This window comes from Rutidosis leptorrhynchoides, chromosome 2, assembly GCF_046630445.1.
Source record: "Rutidosis leptorrhynchoides isolate AG116_Rl617_1_P2 chromosome 2, CSIRO_AGI_Rlap_v1, whole genome shotgun sequence".
NCBI lineage: Eukaryota > Viridiplantae > Streptophyta > Magnoliopsida > Asterales > Asteraceae > Rutidosis > Rutidosis leptorrhynchoides.
This window is the reverse complement of record NC_092334.1, coordinates 37570768-37589443: the sequence shown is the minus strand read 5'-3', so window position 1 is coordinate 37589443 and position 18676 is coordinate 37570768. Positions and strand designations below refer to the sequence as shown.

The 18676-nt window shown below is 37.9% G+C and overlaps 1 protein-coding gene across 2 annotated transcripts; it reads left to right on the top strand.

The window, feature by feature from the left end:
• Positions 1-343: 343 nt before the first annotated feature.
• LOC139894306 (wall-associated receptor kinase 2-like) lies at positions 344-18270 on the top strand. Of its 2 annotated transcripts, none has more exons than XM_071877526.1 (3): positions 344-1258; positions 1947-2108; positions 16960-18270. In XM_071877526.1, the coding sequence occupies exons 1-3, from the start codon at positions 400-402 to the stop codon at positions 18153-18155; spliced, it is 2217 nt and encodes a 738-aa protein (XP_071733627.1). In that variant the 5' UTR covers positions 344-399; the 3' UTR covers positions 18156-18270. The 2 variants fall into 2 exon arrangements, with proteins under 2 accessions (XP_071733627.1, XP_071733626.1); XM_071877525.1 differs by having other exon boundaries at positions 16936-18270.
• Positions 18271-18676: the final 406 nt, after the last annotated feature.

Genomic DNA, 18676 nt, shown 5'->3' with positions numbered 1-18676 from the left:
TCGCCGGCAAAGTAATCGTTGACAATTTTCAGCTGCGAAGCGCGCACCCTTTATCTTTTTTGTTACAAAAAAGTACTAGTATACCCCACTAATGCCTATAATGAATTAAGAGGCACTAGTTAAATCAATGGTGAAAGCCTATAACTAATGTCTATAATGAATTGGTGCTTATGGCATTATGCGAATAATGAACGGGTGGTGACGGATAACTACGGATAATGCTCCCAGGGAGTGGTGTAACTGTAATTTAGTATGTAACCATGGACCACCATCTTGGAAATTGGAATCTTTTAAGGACTTGAGCTTCCTTGAGCATCTCTATAAAGTCTAACATACGGAGTATATTTCTAACCAAATCTATCACAAAAACAAGAAAAGAAAGGTGAAATTAAGATTAAGATGCTTCTTTATACCATTATTCTCTTTTTGTTTACATTTCCTTGCACAATGAGTATGAATAACAACATATCAAAGAGAGGATGTCCAAGCGAATGTGGGAATATAACAGTTCCATACCCTTTCGGTATCGGAAAAGGTACCGGTTGTTCCCTAGACGATTCATTCTACGTGACTTGCAACACGACAATTGAACCAGGGCCGCAGTTGTTCTTCCAATCAAGCAACATCAGAATACACGACATTAATATTTCAAATTCAAACTTGCGCATCTTCACCCACTTGTCATACATATGCTACAACCAACAAGGTTTTATTGAAGACAGCCTTATATGGAACTTTACAATAGTAGATCAATTCACTTTTTCGGAAAAGAACAAGTTCACTGTCATTGGGTGTGATGATGTTGCATTGATCAAAGGGCAAAACGAACAGAGCTATTCTAGCGGTTGTATTGGATTATGTAGCGAAGCACATGAAGTACATGACGGCAAGTGCTCAGGAGATGGGTGCTGTCAGACATCTATAACCAAAGGTCTAAAATTTTACTCTGTTACACTTCAAACCTACCGGTCTCATAAAGATGTTTGGCCCTTCAACCCATGTGGCTATGCGTTTCTTGCTGAAGAAAGTAGTTTTCATTTTGACGGTATCGCTAATGCATCTAATTATTCTGAGTTCTCGGGAAGGCTAGAGTCTAGTCTCCTTGTTGCAATAGATTGGGTAATTTCACCCGACCAAACTTGTTCCGGTGCTAATGTATGCCAAGAAAACAGTAACTGCACTGATATGCAATTAGGTGGTGGCTATCTTTGTCAATGCGTTGAAGGTTACGAGGGCAACCCGTATCTAGGATGCCAGGGTAAGTTTCCTAGCTTTATATGACCAACACCTTATCGCTAAGATTTAACTTGTACAATTGAACAAATTAAATTACTTGTAAGATTGGATTAAACAGAATTAATCGATCTCTCTAATGAACAATATCGAGTAAGGAATCCTCGATATTGTGTTTTATGTCAAAAACACTTAAACTAGATCGCTTAAACACTTAGAAAACGTTTAGGAACGATTATTATGATTGCAAATCGACTGGAAACACTTAGGATCGGCTAGGGTTGAGTTAGGGTTCGTAACCTTAAAAAAGAACCCGAAACCACACATTTATATTCAACAGTCGATGCATCCGCGGATGCACAGAACCTGTGTAACTTGACTTTAACAATACATGTTCAATTGTCAACTTAATAGATAAGCCTTACACGGAACAATCAAACATTAATAGTATCACTTAGTATCTATTACAATGCAAACGTCTAATTACATGTAAATGAGCTTGCCTTTCAAAAAAAAAAAAAAAAAAAAAATTTACATGTCAATGAACTAGGGACTTACATTTATTCACTAACATTAATAATCACTAATTAATCACTGTGAGGGTAAGCTCAAGTCAATAAGATCTTTGATATTTGAAAATTATATACTACTACTATAATTTCTTATATTTGCCAAGACTATATATCTAATGGTCGATCCATATATTATTGTAGATATCAATGAATGTGAACGTTTGGACGAGTATCCTTGCAATGGAACTTGTGTTAATACTATTGGGGGCTACAACTGCAAATGTAAAGACGGTTACTCTGGTCATGACGCGAATAAGGATGGTTGCCGGCGTGAATCATTCCCAATATTCCGACTTTCATTAGGTACGTAATCCAGTCCTGGAAAATGGGAATATAATACATAAGATTTTAACAACAACACTTAAAATCCTTTATAATCATCGATCTATACTTTTTTAAAGCAAAATTTAAAATATAAACTTTATGTATCCCTTTAAAACTTGTGTATAACATTTTTTGCATCCCCACACAGCCATTATCATTTTCCTACCGTCCGATCACCAACGTCCCAAAATAATACCTACACCCTCACACACCCGATTACTACTTTCTTAAACTTCTTTAAACCAACTGAAATAGATAAAATCATACTTTCCCTTTCCCTCGTCTTCTAAAACAGAGTTCTGGAGAACTTTTCGTGCTTCGATGGCGGTGAAGCTGTCGGCGAGCTTTGTAAGCCATAAATGGAGCTATTTCACTGTATAATATTAATTATACATCACCATTTCCTCGAGTACTTTTATTTTGCTGAAATGGCTAACAACTATTCTATTATTAAATTCGGGGGTTACACTTTTATTCAAAAAATAATTAAATATAATAATTATAAAATAATATAACTTATAGGGTTAAAGTCACAAATTGTTACATACTTTCTTCTCAAATGTCACAATGTCGCCCATATATCCATTTGCGTCTCACTGTCATCTACAAACTTTCAAAAAATGTACCAATGTCAATATTTCGTTACCGGTTACCTGCTGAACCGGTAAAGTTAATTATTTAATTTTTTTCCATTTTATATATCACGATGTCGCCCATATACTTTCAGTTGTGTTCCGATGTCGCCCATATACTTTCAGTTTCTCTTCCAATGTATCGCCGACGTGTCATGACTACTTAGAAGCCACGTCATCAATTTTTTTCGTTACAGGTGAAAAGATTATAGTGGGCGAAATCGGTACATTTTTTGAAAGTTTGTAGACGACAGTGGGACGCAAATGGGTATATGGGCGACATCTGGACATTTGAGAAAATATATAGTCAATTTGTGGCTTTAACCCTAACTTATATTTTACTAATTTTACGTTCCATGACAAATTTTCAATGTACTTTAAATATTATGTAGTATATAATTTATATATTAAAAAGATATTAATGGTGAGAAAAAAATTGTAGGCATTAACTTACGAACACCACCTAAAACCACTTTAAAAATTTGTCAACACCACGGGCTCTTAAACTCAAAAGAATTTTTACAATTTGTCAACACCACGGGCTCTTAAACTCAAAATAATTTTTAAGATTTGTCAACACCATGGGCTCTTAAATAATTCTTATACTTTTCATATTTTTTTAGTATCGCTATTTAAATACCAATATGAATTGCAAATTACATTTTTGCACGGTTTTTTACACACTTGTGACAACGCACGGGCTCAAAAACCTAGTATATATATATATATATATATATATATATATATATATATATATATATATACACACACATACATACATACATACATACATACATACATACATACATATATATAAATCAAAAATTTTTTATTGATTGTGGTTGAAAGTTATTATATACATACATACTGTGATGCCCCGTACAAAACCATCGTGTACGAATCATCAACAACAGGATCATTACAAGGTTAAGTACTATATGCTGTAATTAAAGAAGTTGCATTCACGATAAAAAGGTGATGTCATAACCGACACCAAATGTTTTACATTTCAAAAGCATGCTTCACTAAGTAGAAGCAATAAATAAGTGTACGTGACCCCAAATGGTCGTTACAAGTCATAATTCAAAAGTACTAATGTTTGAATGCAAAGTAAAGTAGTTCATGCGTGGACAACTCTAAGCAGCGGGTGTCTACGGCACGACTAGTACACAGCGAAAGCTAACCTCAAGCACCTGAGAAAAACATGCTTAAAAACGTCAACACAAAGGTTGGTGAGCTATAGTTTAAGTATAACAGTATGTAAGGTAGGCCACGAGATTTCAGTGCTACAAAGAGCGTTTCAAAACAGTATGATAAAGTATATGTTAACCGTGGGCACTTGGTAACTAACTTAACGTTTATACCCCCTGAAAGTACACTTGGCAAGTGCGTATGTCTACGAAGTATTAAACACTCGTTAAATGCTAGCGCGGCTAGCCCGAGTGGGGATGTCAAACCCTATGGATCCATATCTAAGATTCGCGTTCACGGTTCAAAAACCAATGATTAAACGTTACCGAGCTAAAGGGAATGTTTATGCCGTTGTATAACCCACACATATATAAGTTTAAGTACTCGTGCCTAGTATGTAAAACATAAAATCTGCATGTATTCTCAGTTCTCAAAATAAGTTAAAGTAAAAAGGGAATGCTATAACTCACAATGATATGTAGCGGTAAAGTAGTAGTAGGGAAAGGTGTGCAAGTAAATGGTCCGAAGTCCTCAACCTAAGTCAAATAGTACTAAGTCAGTAAATCGTCTTAATAGGTTTAAAAGTATGTAATTTAGGTCTTAAGGGTCATCATCATTCATCATTAAACAAAAGGCGTAAGGTAGGTTTCGTTTATGAAAGTAGTTTAAAACAAAGTCTGACTTCAGTCAGTCACCACGGCCTCTACCCTTACTGAATTAAGGTGAGACCAGTGGCCACGGCTCCGTCTATGAGTCCCTTAAGTGTGGTAAAATTTACAGAAGCAAACTCGTCTTGGTTTGACCGTGGCGACGGTCTAAGTGCGAGTAGGTCAGAAATTTCTGCACAACGTTAAAGGACATAGTAACGATCGGAGGGCCATAAATCCTAAACCGTAACTCGGATTAAGACAAGTCCTATATGAAAAGTTATCTACTCAAAAATTTCTATCTAAAAATCAAGGTTAGAACATCCCAGGTCTACTGGTCTGTTCCAGAATCATCAGGTCAATAGGTTTTGGACAGAACAGTGAGTTTAAAAGGGTTCCGGTGGTCTTGGTGCTTGATGTTCATCATGGTTCTCATCCTTGATGCATATAGCTTCAAGTGTACAACTCATTGATGTATCTACATCATCTTAACCAAGTCTTGACCATCATAACCCATGTGCAAGTCTAAGACATGAAGCACAACTCACTTAAGAGTTGTATGAAGTTTGATGAACCAAAGTTGCATCAAGGTCTTAGATCTAACACATACATGAACTATAAACTTGAAAGTTAACTAACTAATCAAGATCATAAGTAGTAGAACATAGTTCTTAGTTTGATCTTGAAGATCCAAGACTCAAAAGTCTAGATCCAAAGTTATATTTAAAGAAAACTTGTTTGTGTGTTCTTGAACTTCCAAGGTTAACTTAATTTGTTCAAGAGATATGAGATCAAGACTAACTTGTAGTACTTGACCATATAAACTAACTACATGAAATTAAAGTGTATAAAATAAAGAAACAAGTTAATTAAACAAGTAATTAGTTCAAGGGTTGCTCATACTTTAAAGATTCAACCAAAGTTGATCTTTAAGTAAAGTAAACTTTAAGTTTACTTCCATGACTTACAAGTATGATTTCAACAACAATGAACTTATAATCTTTGAAACATTATATGTAGAACCTAAACTAGAGAGTTTAGTTCTTGATTGTTCTTGTTAAAACAAGATAAAAGATGAATCAAACTAGAAAGTTAGATTCTTGAAACATGTAAGTAAATAACAACAATTAACAAGACAAGTAACATTAACAACAAAGAACAACAAATGATGATGATGATTTGCATGTATGTATTTGGTTTTAAGAAGAAAAGAAGAAGAGAAAAAGTCTTCAAGATTACTTACAAGAACTAGAGAAAAGAGAGAAAAGAAATGTTGCAAGTAAGAGTGTGAGTTGGAAATGAGAGATGCAAGTGAGTACTAGTGAACAAGTAGTGTAAAAAAAAAAATTTTGAATCCCCACATGGCCATAGGCCTTCGGCATTCTGCAGAAAAAAAAGGGGGAAGGCTAATGTTTAATGGCTCTTCATGTGTAAAAGCTTAAAAGTTGGATAATGAGGATGCATGCATGGGAAGTGTATGTTAACTAGATTCCAAGTGTTGAAACTAACTAGTTACCTCACTAAATGATACTTACACTTGAAGACATGGGCTAACTAAGTCCACTAGTAGTGTAGGGTGGGCTTGGAAGTCCAATAACATGAGTCCATTACACTAACAAAGCCCAAGTTCAAATAAATCACAAGTTAAACTAATTAAAGCCCAAGTAACTAACTAATAGCCTTAGTTAATTAAAATGATTAATAAATTTAATCATGAATGTAAATAATATCTAAAAATATTATTCATGAAAGTTCCGGGTGTCACAAAGACGTTTCGGGCACTTAAAAGTCAAGTACGGGCAATCATGGCAACATGTAAATGTAATAACATACATTCGTTTAATCACACGTATTAATAATAATAATTATTAATAAATAAATGTTGGAAATTCCAGGGTCGTTACATTACCCACCTGTTAAAGAAAATTTCGTCCCGAAATTTAAGCTGAGGTAGATGGAGGAGTCGGGAAAAGGTGAGGATACTTTCGCATCATTTGATCCTCTCGTTTCCAAGTAAACTCAGGTCCTCGTTTGGCATTCCATCGTACTCGGACGATCGGAATCTTGTTGCGTTTCAAAGTTTTGATCTCACGATTCATAATTTCAACAGGTTCTTCCACAAAGTGGAGTTTGTCGTCAATAGTAAGTTCTTCCAATGGTATGATAAGTTCGGGTGCAGCATGACACTTCTTCAAGTTCGATACATGGAAGGTAGGATGAACTGAGCTCAATTGTGTTGGTAGATCCAAACGGTATGCAACTGGTCCAACACGTTCCAAGATCTTGAAAGGACCAATGTATCGTAGGTTCAACTTTCCACGTTTTCCAAAACGGATCACACCTTTCCAAGGTGCAACCTTCAACATTACACGATCACCAACATTAAATTCAAAGTCCTTACGTTTAAGATCGGCATAACTCTTTTGGCGGTCACGGGCAGTCTTAAGTCTAGCTTGAATTTGAGCAATCTTCTCCGTCGTTTCGTGGACTACCTCGGGTCCGGTGATTTGCTTTTCGCCTACTTCGGCCCAACAAATAGGAGATCGGCACTTACAGCCATACAATGCTTCAAAAGGTGCAGCATTAATGCTAGAGTGATAACTGTTGTTGTACGAGAATTCGGCGAGTGGCAAATGTCTTTCCCAGGCCTTTCCAAAATCAATGACACATGCACGCAGCATGTCCTCCAAGGTCTGAATCGTTCGTTCACTTTGTCCGCCAGTCTGAGGATGATAAGCAGTGCTCATGTCGAGACGAGTTCCCATGGCTTCTTGTAAGGAACGCCAAAATCTAGAGGCAAAACGGGGATCGCGATCTGAGATGATCGATAAAGGTACACCGTGTCGTGATACAACCTCCTTGATGTACAGCTGAGCAAGTCTTTCCATTGTATCAGTTTCCTTCATCGCCAGGAAGTGTGCAGATTTGGTAAGGCGGTCAACAATAACCCAAATAGTATCGTATCCGCCCACCGTCTTCGGCAGCTTAGTAATGAAATCCATTGTGATCCTTTCCCACTTCCATTGTGGGATTTCCGGCTGTTGAAGTAACCCAGAAGGCCTCTGATGTTCGGCCTTAACTTTCGAACAAGTCAAACACTTCCCAACATAAGTTGCAACGTCCTTCTTAAGATTCGGCCACCAATACTGTTCTTTAAGGTCGTGGTACATTTTGCCCGCTCCAGGATGAATCGAATATCTCGATTTGTGTGCTTCATCAAGTATCAGTTTTCGTAGATCTCCATAATAAGGTACCCAAATTCTTCCGGCATAACATCGGAGTCCAGACTCCCTAACCTCGAATCGAGAGACAAGTATGTTCAAATGTTCGTGAGATATGTTCTCCTCCTTGAGAGCCTCAACTTGCGCTACTCTGATCTGGTTGTTGAGGTTCGAATGAATGGTGATGTTCAGAGCCCTAACACGAAGAGGTGTCGTCCTCTCCTTTCGGCTTAAAGCGTCAGCTACAACATTGGCCTTGCCAGGGTGATAACGGAGTTCACAATCGTAGTCGTTGAGCGTCTCGATCCATCGACGCTGTCTCATATTCAGTTGCTTCTGATCAAAGATGTGCTGGAGACTCTTGTGATCGGTGAAAATAGTGCTCTTAGTTCCATACAAATAATGTCTCCACAGTTTGAGTGCAAAGACAACGGCTCCAAGTTCAAGATCATGCGTAGTGTAGTTCCGCTCGTGAATCTTCAATTGGCGGGAGGCATAGGCAATAACCTTTGATCGTTGCATCAGTACACAACCAAAACCACTCTTCGATGCATCACAATAAACAACGAAATCGTCACTGCCTTCGGGAAGCGATAGAATAGGTGCGGAGGTTAACTTCTTCTTCAAAGTTTGGAATGCTAATTCGTGTGCGGGTTCCCAAATGAACTTCTTGCCCTTGTGAGTCAGTGCGGTCAAAGGACGCGCAATCAGAGAAAATCCTTCGATAAACCTTCGATAATAACCGGCGAGACCTAGGAATTGGCGAATATGCGTCGGAGTAGTGGGGGTCTCCCACTTGCTGATGGCTTCAATCTTGGCGGGATCAACTTTGATACCCTGGTCGCTCACAACATGACCCAGAAACTGTACTTCCTTCAACCAAAATTCACACTTGGAGAATTTGGCGTAAAGTTGCTCTTGTCTTAAGAGTTCAAGCACTAATCGGAGGTGTTGCTCATGTTCTTCTTCGCTCTTAGAGTAGATGAGGATATCATCTATGAAGACGATAACAAACTTATCCAAGTAAGGCTTGAAGACACGATTCATGAGGTCCATGAACACGGCAGGTGCATTTGTCAAACCGAATGGCATCACGAGAAACTCATAATGACCATAACGGGTCCTAAATGCAGTCTTCATCACGTCACTTTCCTTCACCCTCAACTGGTGATAGCCGGATCGCAAATCGATCTTTGAGTAGACACTCGATCCTTGTAGTTGATCAAAAAGATCGTCAATTCGTGGAAGAGGATACCGATTCTTGATAGTCAATTTGTTGAGTTCACGGTAGTCGATACACATACGGAAGGATCCATCCTTCTTCTTCACAAACAGAACAGGTGCGCCCCAAGGCGAGAAACTTGGTTGGATAAACCCTCGATCTAACAGCTCTTGTAGTTGACTCTGTAATTCTTGCATCTCGGAAGGTGCGAGTCTATAAGGTGCGCGAGCTACAGGTGCAGCTCCTGGCACTAAATCAATCTGAAATTCTACGGCTCTCGGCGGTGGTAATCCAGGCAATTCCTCTGGGAAGACATCGGAGAATTCGTTCACAATTCGAACGTCGTTCACGCTCTTCACCTTAGTTTCTACCGCTTTCACATGTGCTAGGACAGCAAAACGTCCCTTCTTCATAATCTTTTGCGCTTTCACGCAACTAATGAGGTTCAACTTCGAGGTACATCTCTCTCCATAGATAACCAGTGGTTCGCCATCTCCTTGTGGTATGCGAAGTGCTTTATCTCCACAGATAATATCGGCCTTTATCTTGCTCAACCAATCCATACCGACGATCACGTCAAAACTTCCCAGTTTGATAGGTATCAAATCAATTTCGAAATCTGCACCAGCTATGTTGATAATAGCTCCTCGACTAATGTGGTCAACTTTTTCAAGTTTTCCATTGGCGACCTCGACAAGCATACTCTCTTTTAACGGGACTAATGACCAATTAATCTTATCGCAAAAATGTCTACATACATAACTTCTATCCGCACCAGTATCAAACAAGACAGAAGCTAAAAGATTGTTGATTGTGAATATACCTGTCACCAAGTCGGGGTTATCGCGTGCATCCCTTGCATTAACATTGAAGGCTCTACCTCGGGGTGGTCCTCCGTCTTTTCGCTTGTTTGGGCACGCGTTTCTGAAATGGCCCGTCTGTCCACATTCGTAGCACTTCTTAGGTCCATTGGTGTTCGGCTTCCCATTCAAAGTAGTGACCTTGCAGTCCTTCCCGATGTGCCCAGCCCGTTGGCACTTCTCACAGACAACATTGCAATAACCAGTGTGGTGTTTGTAGCACCGTTTGCATTGTGGTAAGGTTCCTTTGTAGTTCGGGTTGGTGTTGGTGTTGTTGTTGGGATTAGGGTTTCCACCATTGTTGTGCCTCTTGGCGGGGGTTTGATCGTAGTTTCTCCCCCTGTTGTTGTTGTTGTTGTTGTGGTTGTTATGGTTGTTGTCCCATTTCCTCTTTTCACTACTACCGGCTTCAAACTTAGCCTTCTCCGGCTCGTCAAGGATGATTTGATTCAGGAGAGTATGCGCCATGCGCATTGCTTCGGGAACATTCGGTGGTTTGGATGAGGTAACATTACCCTTGATGGACTTAGGAAGTCCCGAGAAGTATTTCTCCAAGCGCTTAAATTCGGGGGTGACCATGGTCGGACACATAAGAGCCAACTCCAAAAACCTACGGTTGTAACTGTTAAGGTCGTTCCCTACGGCCTTCAACTGCATGAATTCAATTTCCATCTTCTGAATTTCGGTTCTCGGACAATACTCATCAATCATAGCCGCCTTGAATTCCTCCCATGGCGTAGCATACGCCTCATCGATACGTTTCGCTTGAGCTAACGTGTTCCACCACGTTAGCGCGCCGTCAGATAGCGTGCAAGATGCAAACTTGGTCTTATTATCCTCCGAACAGTTGCTAACTTGGAATACTGATTCAAGTTTCTCGAACTATCTGGTGAGACCAACTGGTCCCTCGGTGCCGCTGAAGATATGCGGTTTGCAGCTCTGGAATTCCTTGTATGTACACCCATTTCGAACGGGTGGAATAACCGGTGGTGGTGGCGGTGGAGCTTCGAGATTTCTTTCTGCTAGGGCTGCAGCGACCCGTTCGTTGATCATGTCCTCAATCTGGGCGGCGGTAGGTGTGGATCTTCTGTTAGCCACGATATTCTAAACAAAAATTTTGACCCAAGTCAAAATCCAGCATTCGATATGTAGTAATATAGTACATAGTAACCAACATGGAATCAAAACATCACATGTCATTAAATAATGCATCTAGGTACAAATACCACAGAATCATCGTACAGCAATGTAAATAGAACATCGTGCAAGAATTAAATAACGCAAAGTTCCATTCATTAATAATAATAAGTTTCATACATCTAAATAAGTTCGTACAATACATATGAAATACATGAAACTATAGCTAGATTACATCATGAAATCTAAATACAAAGTCCTACGGTGAAGGCGGGTGAACTGCTCCTCGAGCCAACTGCTCCTCGAGCCAACTGCTCCTCGAGCTCAGTGACTCGAGCTCGGAGAGTCTCAATCTCCCTCATCAGTTCCTCGTTAGAGGGAGCTGGTGGGGCAGGCGGTGCAGGTAGGGCGGGTGGTGCGGGTGGTGCCGGTGGTGCTGATGTAGATGGTCCGGCTCCGGATGTAGACGGTACGTCCCTAGATGTAAGCGGTCCGTATCTAAATCTAGGTGGTACGGTTCCAGGAATAGTCAATACGTAACGGGGAACCTTACGTATCTGTGGGTCGGCAGGGTATGGCACAACTCGTTTACGAGCAGTAACCCTACGACGATGGCCAAAAGCGTCAGTAAAAGCACGACCTCCATTCACCCCTGGAATGACGGTGCCGTCGGAACGGTACCGCTTCTTCGGCGGGGTGGAGGGTGCCTGAATAGGTCTATCCGCAGGATCCTCATCATCGCTGGAGTCGTCTGATGATGAAGAATCGGCGGATGATGAGTCATCCGAATCGTGTGGTGGTGACACTGGTGGCTGAGCTGGTAATCCGAAGCGTCCGAAGGCGGCCAACATCTGTCTGTGTCTGCCTGGAGGAATCACGACTAAACGTCCGTCGGGAGTGCGTCGGCAAGGCATGCGCATGTGGTTACGAAACGGCCCTTCCCCGAACTCCGCGGGATCTCAATACCACCAATGCGGGGCTGTGACCTCGAGGGTCCGGGAGCAGACACTGGGGCAGGTGCACTAGTACCAGCTCCGGAAGTGGAAGCGCCGGGATCACTAGTGGGTGTCGGGGCCGGTGTATCGGCAGTAGCAGCAGCAGCAGGTGTAGCAGTAGGTAGGGCGACGGGGTCTGAGTCTGTACTGCCCGAAATGCCAGCAGGTGGAACATCCGACATCTGAACAAGGAAAAATAAATTTTCCATGTCAGTATGTCATAAAGCAAGCAAATAATAGGCCAACAGTTTAAATCATGTATAACAATAAGTAGCATGGCAATATCAGTAATCGTACGAAACTAGCATGCAATCGAAAGCAAGTAATAGCATGCAGTAGTGAAATCATGTAGTAGCATACGGCATATAGCAGTAACAGTAAGCAGCAGCATGCAGTAAGTTCAGCGGAAACAAGTAAACTAGCAAGTTGTAGATTAGTCCTATTAGTGAATCCTACTCGGGTCGGTCTTAGACTCACTAATGCAACCTAATTCCCTACAACCAATGCTCTGATATCAAATGTGATGCCCCGTACAAAACCATCGTGTACGAATCATCAACAACAGGATCATTACAAGGTTAAGTACTATATGCTGTAATTAAAGAAGTTGCATTCACGATAAAAAGGTGATGTCATAACCGACACCAACTGTTTTACATTTCAAAAGCATGCTTCACTAAGTAGAAGCAATAAATAAGTGTACGTGACCCCAAATGGTCGTTACAAGTCATAATTCAAAAGTACTAATGTTTGAATGCAAAGTAAAGTAGTTCATGCGTGGACAACTCTAAACAGCGGGTGTCTACGGCACGACTAGTACACAGCGGAAGCTAACCTCAAGCACCTGAGAAAAACATGCTTAAAAACGTCAACACAAAGGTTGGTGAGCTATAGTTTAAGTATAACAGTATGTAAGGTAGGCCACGAGATTTCAGTGCTACAAAGAGCGTTTCAAAACAGTATGATAAAGTATATGTTAACCGTGGGCACTTGGTAACTAACTTAACGTTTATACCCCCTGAAAGTACACTTGGCAAGTGCGTATGTCTACGAAGTATTAAACACTCATTAAATGCTAGCGCGACTAGCCCGAGTGGGGATGTCAAACCCTATGGATCCATATCTAAGATTCGCGTTCACGGTTCAAAAACCAATGATTAAACGTTACCGAGCTAAAGGGAATGTTTATGCCGTTGTATAACCCACACATATATAAGTTTAAGTACTCGTGCCTAGTATGTAAAACATAAAATCTGCATGTATTCTCAGTTCCCAAAATAAGTTAAAGTAAAAAGGGAATGCTATAACTCACAATGATATGTAGCGGTAAAGTAGTAGTCGGGAAAGGTGTGCAAGTAAATGGTCCGAAGTCCTCAACCTAAGTCAAATAGTACTAAGTTAGTAAATCGTCTTAATAGGTTTAAAAGTATGTAATTTAGGTCTTAAGGGTCATCATCATTCATCATTAAACAAAAGGCGTAAGGTAGGTTTCGTTTATGAAAGTAGTTTAAAACAAAGTCTGACTTCTGTCAGTCACCACGGCCTCTACCCTTACTGAATTAAGGTGAGACCAGTGGCCACGGCTCCGTCTATGAGTCCCTTAAGTGTGGTAAAATTTACAGAAGCAAACTCGTCTTGGTTTGACCGTGGAGACGGTCTAAGTGCGAGTAGGTCAGAAATTTCTGCACAACGTTAAAGGACATAGTAACGATCGGAGGGCCATAAATCCTAAACCGTAACTCGGATTAAGACGAGTCCTATATGAAAAGTTATCTACTCGAAAAGTTCTATCTAAAAATCAAGGTTAGAACAGCCCAGGTCTACTGGTCTGTTCCAGAATCATCAGGTCAGTAGGTTTTGGACAGAACAGTGAGTTTAAAAGGGTTTCGGTGGTCTTGGTGCTTGATGTTCATCATGGTTCTCATCCTTGATGCATATAGCTTCAAGTGTACAACTCATTGATGTATCTACATCATCTTAACCAAGTCTTGACCATCATAACCTATGTGCAAGTCTAAGACATGAAGCACAACTCACTTAAGAGTTGTATGAAGTTTGATGAACCAAAGTTGCATCAAGGTCTTAGATCTAACACATACATGAACTATAAACTTGAAAGTTAACTAACTAATCAAGATCATAAGTAGTAGAACATAGTTCTTAGTTTGATCTTGAAGATCCAAGACTCAAAAGTCAAGATCCAAAGTTATATTTAAAGAAAACTTGTTTGTGTGTTCTTGAACTTCCAAGGTTAACTTAATTTGTTCAAGAGATATGAGATCAAGACTAACTTGTAGTACTTGACCATATAAACTAACTACATGAAATTAAAGTGTATAAAATAAAGAAACAAGTTAATTAAACAAGTAATTAGTTCAAAGGTTGCTCATACTTTAAAGATTCAACCAAAGTTGATCTTTAAGTAAAGTAAACTTTAAGTTTACTTCCATGACTTACAAGTATGATTTCAACAACAATGAACTTATAATCTTTGAAACATTATATGTAGAACGTAAACTAGAGAGTTTAGTTCTTGATTGTTCTTGTTAAAACAAGATAAAAGATGAATCAAACTAGAAAGTTAGATTCTTGAAACATGTAAGTAAATAACAACAATTAACAAGACAAGTAACATTAACAACAAAGAATAACAAATGATGATGATGATTTGCATGTATGTATTTGGTTTTAAGAAGAAAAGAAGAAGAGAAAAAGTCTTCAAGATTACTTACAAGAACTAGAGAAAAGAGAGAAAAGAAATGTTGCAAGTAAGAGTGTGAGTTGGAAATGAGAGATGCAAGTGAGTACTAGTGAACAAGTAGTGTAAAAAAAAATTTTTGAATCCCCACATGGCCATAGGCCTTCGGCATTCTGCAGAAAAAAAGAGGGAAGGCTAATGTTTAATGGCTCTTCATGTGTAAAAGCTTAAAAGTTGGATAATGAGGATGCATGCATGGGAAGTGTATGTTAACTAGATTCCAAGTGTTGAAACTAACTAGTTACCTCACTAAATGATACTTACACTTGAAGACATGGGCTAACTAAGTCCACTAGTAGTGTAGGGTGGGCTTGGAAGTCCAATAACATGAGTCCATTACACTAACAAAGCCCAAGTTCAAATAAATCACAAGTTAAACCAATTAAAGCCCAAGTAACTAACTAATAGCCTTAGTTAATTAAAATGATTAATAAATTTAATCATGAATGTAAATAATATCTAAAAATATTATTCGTGAAAGTTCCGGGTGTCACAAAGACGTTTCGGGCACTTAAAAGTCAAGTACGGGCAATCATGGCAACATGTAAATGTAATAACATACATTCGTTTAATCACACGTATTAATAATAATAATTATTAATAAATAAATGTTGGAAATTCCAGGGTCGTTACACATACATACATTCATATATATAAACAAATTTTTTTTTATTGATTGTGATTGAAAGTTATTTATAGATGCTTATATATATATATATATATATATATATATATATATATATATATATATATATATATATGTATATATATATATATATAACAACAACAACAAAATCCAATACCACATAATTGGTGTATGGAGGAGGTGAGATGTAGACAATCATTCACTTATCCGAGAATAAAGACAAGTCATTTCTCCACTCAGAGTAAAAATACTTTCAAAAGTAGAGAAAATCATCCCTATTTCGATATATATATATATATATATATATATATATATATATATATATATATATATATATATATATATATATATATATGTATATAATATTAATCTTAAATATATATGATGGAAAGTACTCCGTATGACAAATCCATAAATGTATGATGGAAAGTGTTGATGTAATATGGAAATTAGTAATCGAGCAAAACAATTAATATCAAAAGTTTCATATTTTCAACAATGATAATTTACATATATACCAGTGATGGTATTGGTAATTTTTTTAATGGATTTATCTTTATGTTCACCGCGAGTTAGGTTCTACTGCCATCGTCGTTCAACTCGAATTAATTTTACGAACAAAATGTAATAAGTTGTATTCAAAATGGAGCTTCGATGCACTACTAATTGAGCATTTCTTTTTAGCAATAAATATGGAAGTGATTTGAATTTACAGTTTAAGTCCTTAAAATATTTATAAACACGCAAATATAACTATTATGATATTAATTATATATGATGGCTCTCTCGAGTACCATTATTTTACTGAAATGACTAATAATTTTTCTATAATTAAACTCGCGTGTTATACTTTTATTCAAAAAATAATTATATATAATAATTCTAAAATAATATAACTTATACTTTACTAATGTTATGTTCCATGATAAATTTTCAATGGACTCTAAATATTACGTAGTATATAATTTATATATTAAAAAGATATTAATGGTGAGAAAACAAATTGTAGACATTAAGTTAATAACACCACTCAAAACCACTTTTAAAATTTTTTAACACCACGTGCCCTTAAACTCAAAATAACTTTTAAAATTCGTGAACACCACGAGCTCTTAAACTGAAAAGGAATTTTTAAAATTTGTCAAGACCACGGACTCTTAAACTCAAAAGAATGTTTAAAATTTGTCAACGCCACGGACTCTTAAATAATTCTTATACTTTTTCAATTTTTTTAGTATCGCTATTTAGCTACCAATATGAACTGCAAATTACATTTTTTGCACGATTTTTTACACACCCGTGTAACGCACGGGCTCAAAAACCTATATATATATATATATATATATATATATATATATATATATATATATATATTTATATATTGCTTCTAGTAATATTGATTTTAGGTATTCAATGATAACAACAACAACAACAACAACAACAATACCCAATCCCACACTAGGTATTCAATGATAACTTGTCCATAAAAACATTTAGGTATCGGATTTGGATTCTTTGTAGTTCTACTTGGATCATCTGTCATTTACTATACAGCCAAGAGGAGGCAGCTACTTCTGCAAAGACAAAAATTCTTTGAGCAAAATGGCGGTATGTTATTGGAAGATAAACTAAAAGCCAATAGGGGTCTTGGGGTTGGTTCCATGAAGATTTTCCGAGTTGAAGAACTTGACGAAGCAACGGATGATTATGCAAAAGAAAATATTCTTGGAAAAGGAGGTAACGGCATTGTGTACAAAGGAACACTACCGGATAAGCGCATAGTAGCCATAAAAAAGTCTCAAAGATTAGACGAAGGACAAAGGGAGCAATTTATAAATGAAATGGTAATTCTTACACAAATTAATCACCAAAATGTTGTGCAACTTTTGGGATGTTGTTTGGAGACTGATGTTCCATTGCTAGCTTATGAATTTGTTTCTAATGACACTCTCCATCATCATATTCATGATAAAAAAAGCGATATCGAGAGATTATCATGGAATAGTCGTTTAAGGATAGCACATGAATCGGCTGGTGCACTTGCTTATCTTCACACAGATGCTCGAATGTCGATCATACATAGAGATGTGAAGTCTGCTAATATTTTGTTGGATGACAATTACACCGCAAAAATTGCAGATTTTGGTGCTTCAAGGTTAGTCCCTTTAGGTCATGATCAAGTTACTACGATGGTTCAAGGGACGTTTGGTTACTTGGATCCTGAATATTTCCATACAGGCCAACTAACAGATAAGAGTGATGTGTATAGCTTTGGTGTGGTTCTTACGGAACTCTTAACGGGGGAAAAGCCCCTTGGAGTTGAAAGATCTCTAAAGGAAAGAAATCTAGCAACATATTTTGTGAAGGCGAAAAGGGAAAATCGATTGTTTGAGATTGTTGATCGTGAAGTCGCAAAAGAGGCACCTGAGGAGCAGATTGTGGCAGCATGTGACTTGGCATGCAGATGCCTTAACTTAGTAGGTGTGAACAGACCAAGCATGAAAGAAGTGACCATGGAGCTTGAAATAATAAGGAAATTGGGTAAGAATCTTTGGGTTAATGAAGATTCTTATAACAATAAGAGCAGCTTAATGATTGAAAGTAAAGATATGGATCTTTATCACGTTCCTCTAATAACTAATAGTGATACTTTTGGTAGTTCAAGTAGCACCACCGCAATCAAAGAAACGATGCTCAGGGTACAAAGTCCACGTTAAAGATATTAGGAACGAATAAGATCTTCTAAATAAATTTCATTAACGTCTGTATATATTTTTATGTATGTGTGTAGTATATCATAATATACGCTACATTCCACTTGTATTATATCGATTTCTATGTATGTATTGGTGTAATTTTCAAGTTGTTGATCACAATGAAGGTATGATTGGACGGTAGTCCAAGTAAGTGGCTCATATTTAATGCATGGACAAATATATAAGACTCTTCAATAGTCTTGCCAAATTAATAATTGAGGGGTTTTGGTTTGTGCACATGAATGTGCAAAATGTAATGTCAAAGATTGAATAGTGTGGGTGCAGGTGTATATTTGTTTTCTTATGCAGTTTTCACATAGTGTGGAGTTAACTCATAACGTACTATTTTGTTCCGGAATCGTTTTCAATTTCATTATAAAAATAAATGATACTATTGGGATAGATGTAGGCAGGGTTTTGCCACACTTGTCTATCAGTTACCTTATACAGAGTTCTAATATTATTTCTCGCAAGTTTGTCTC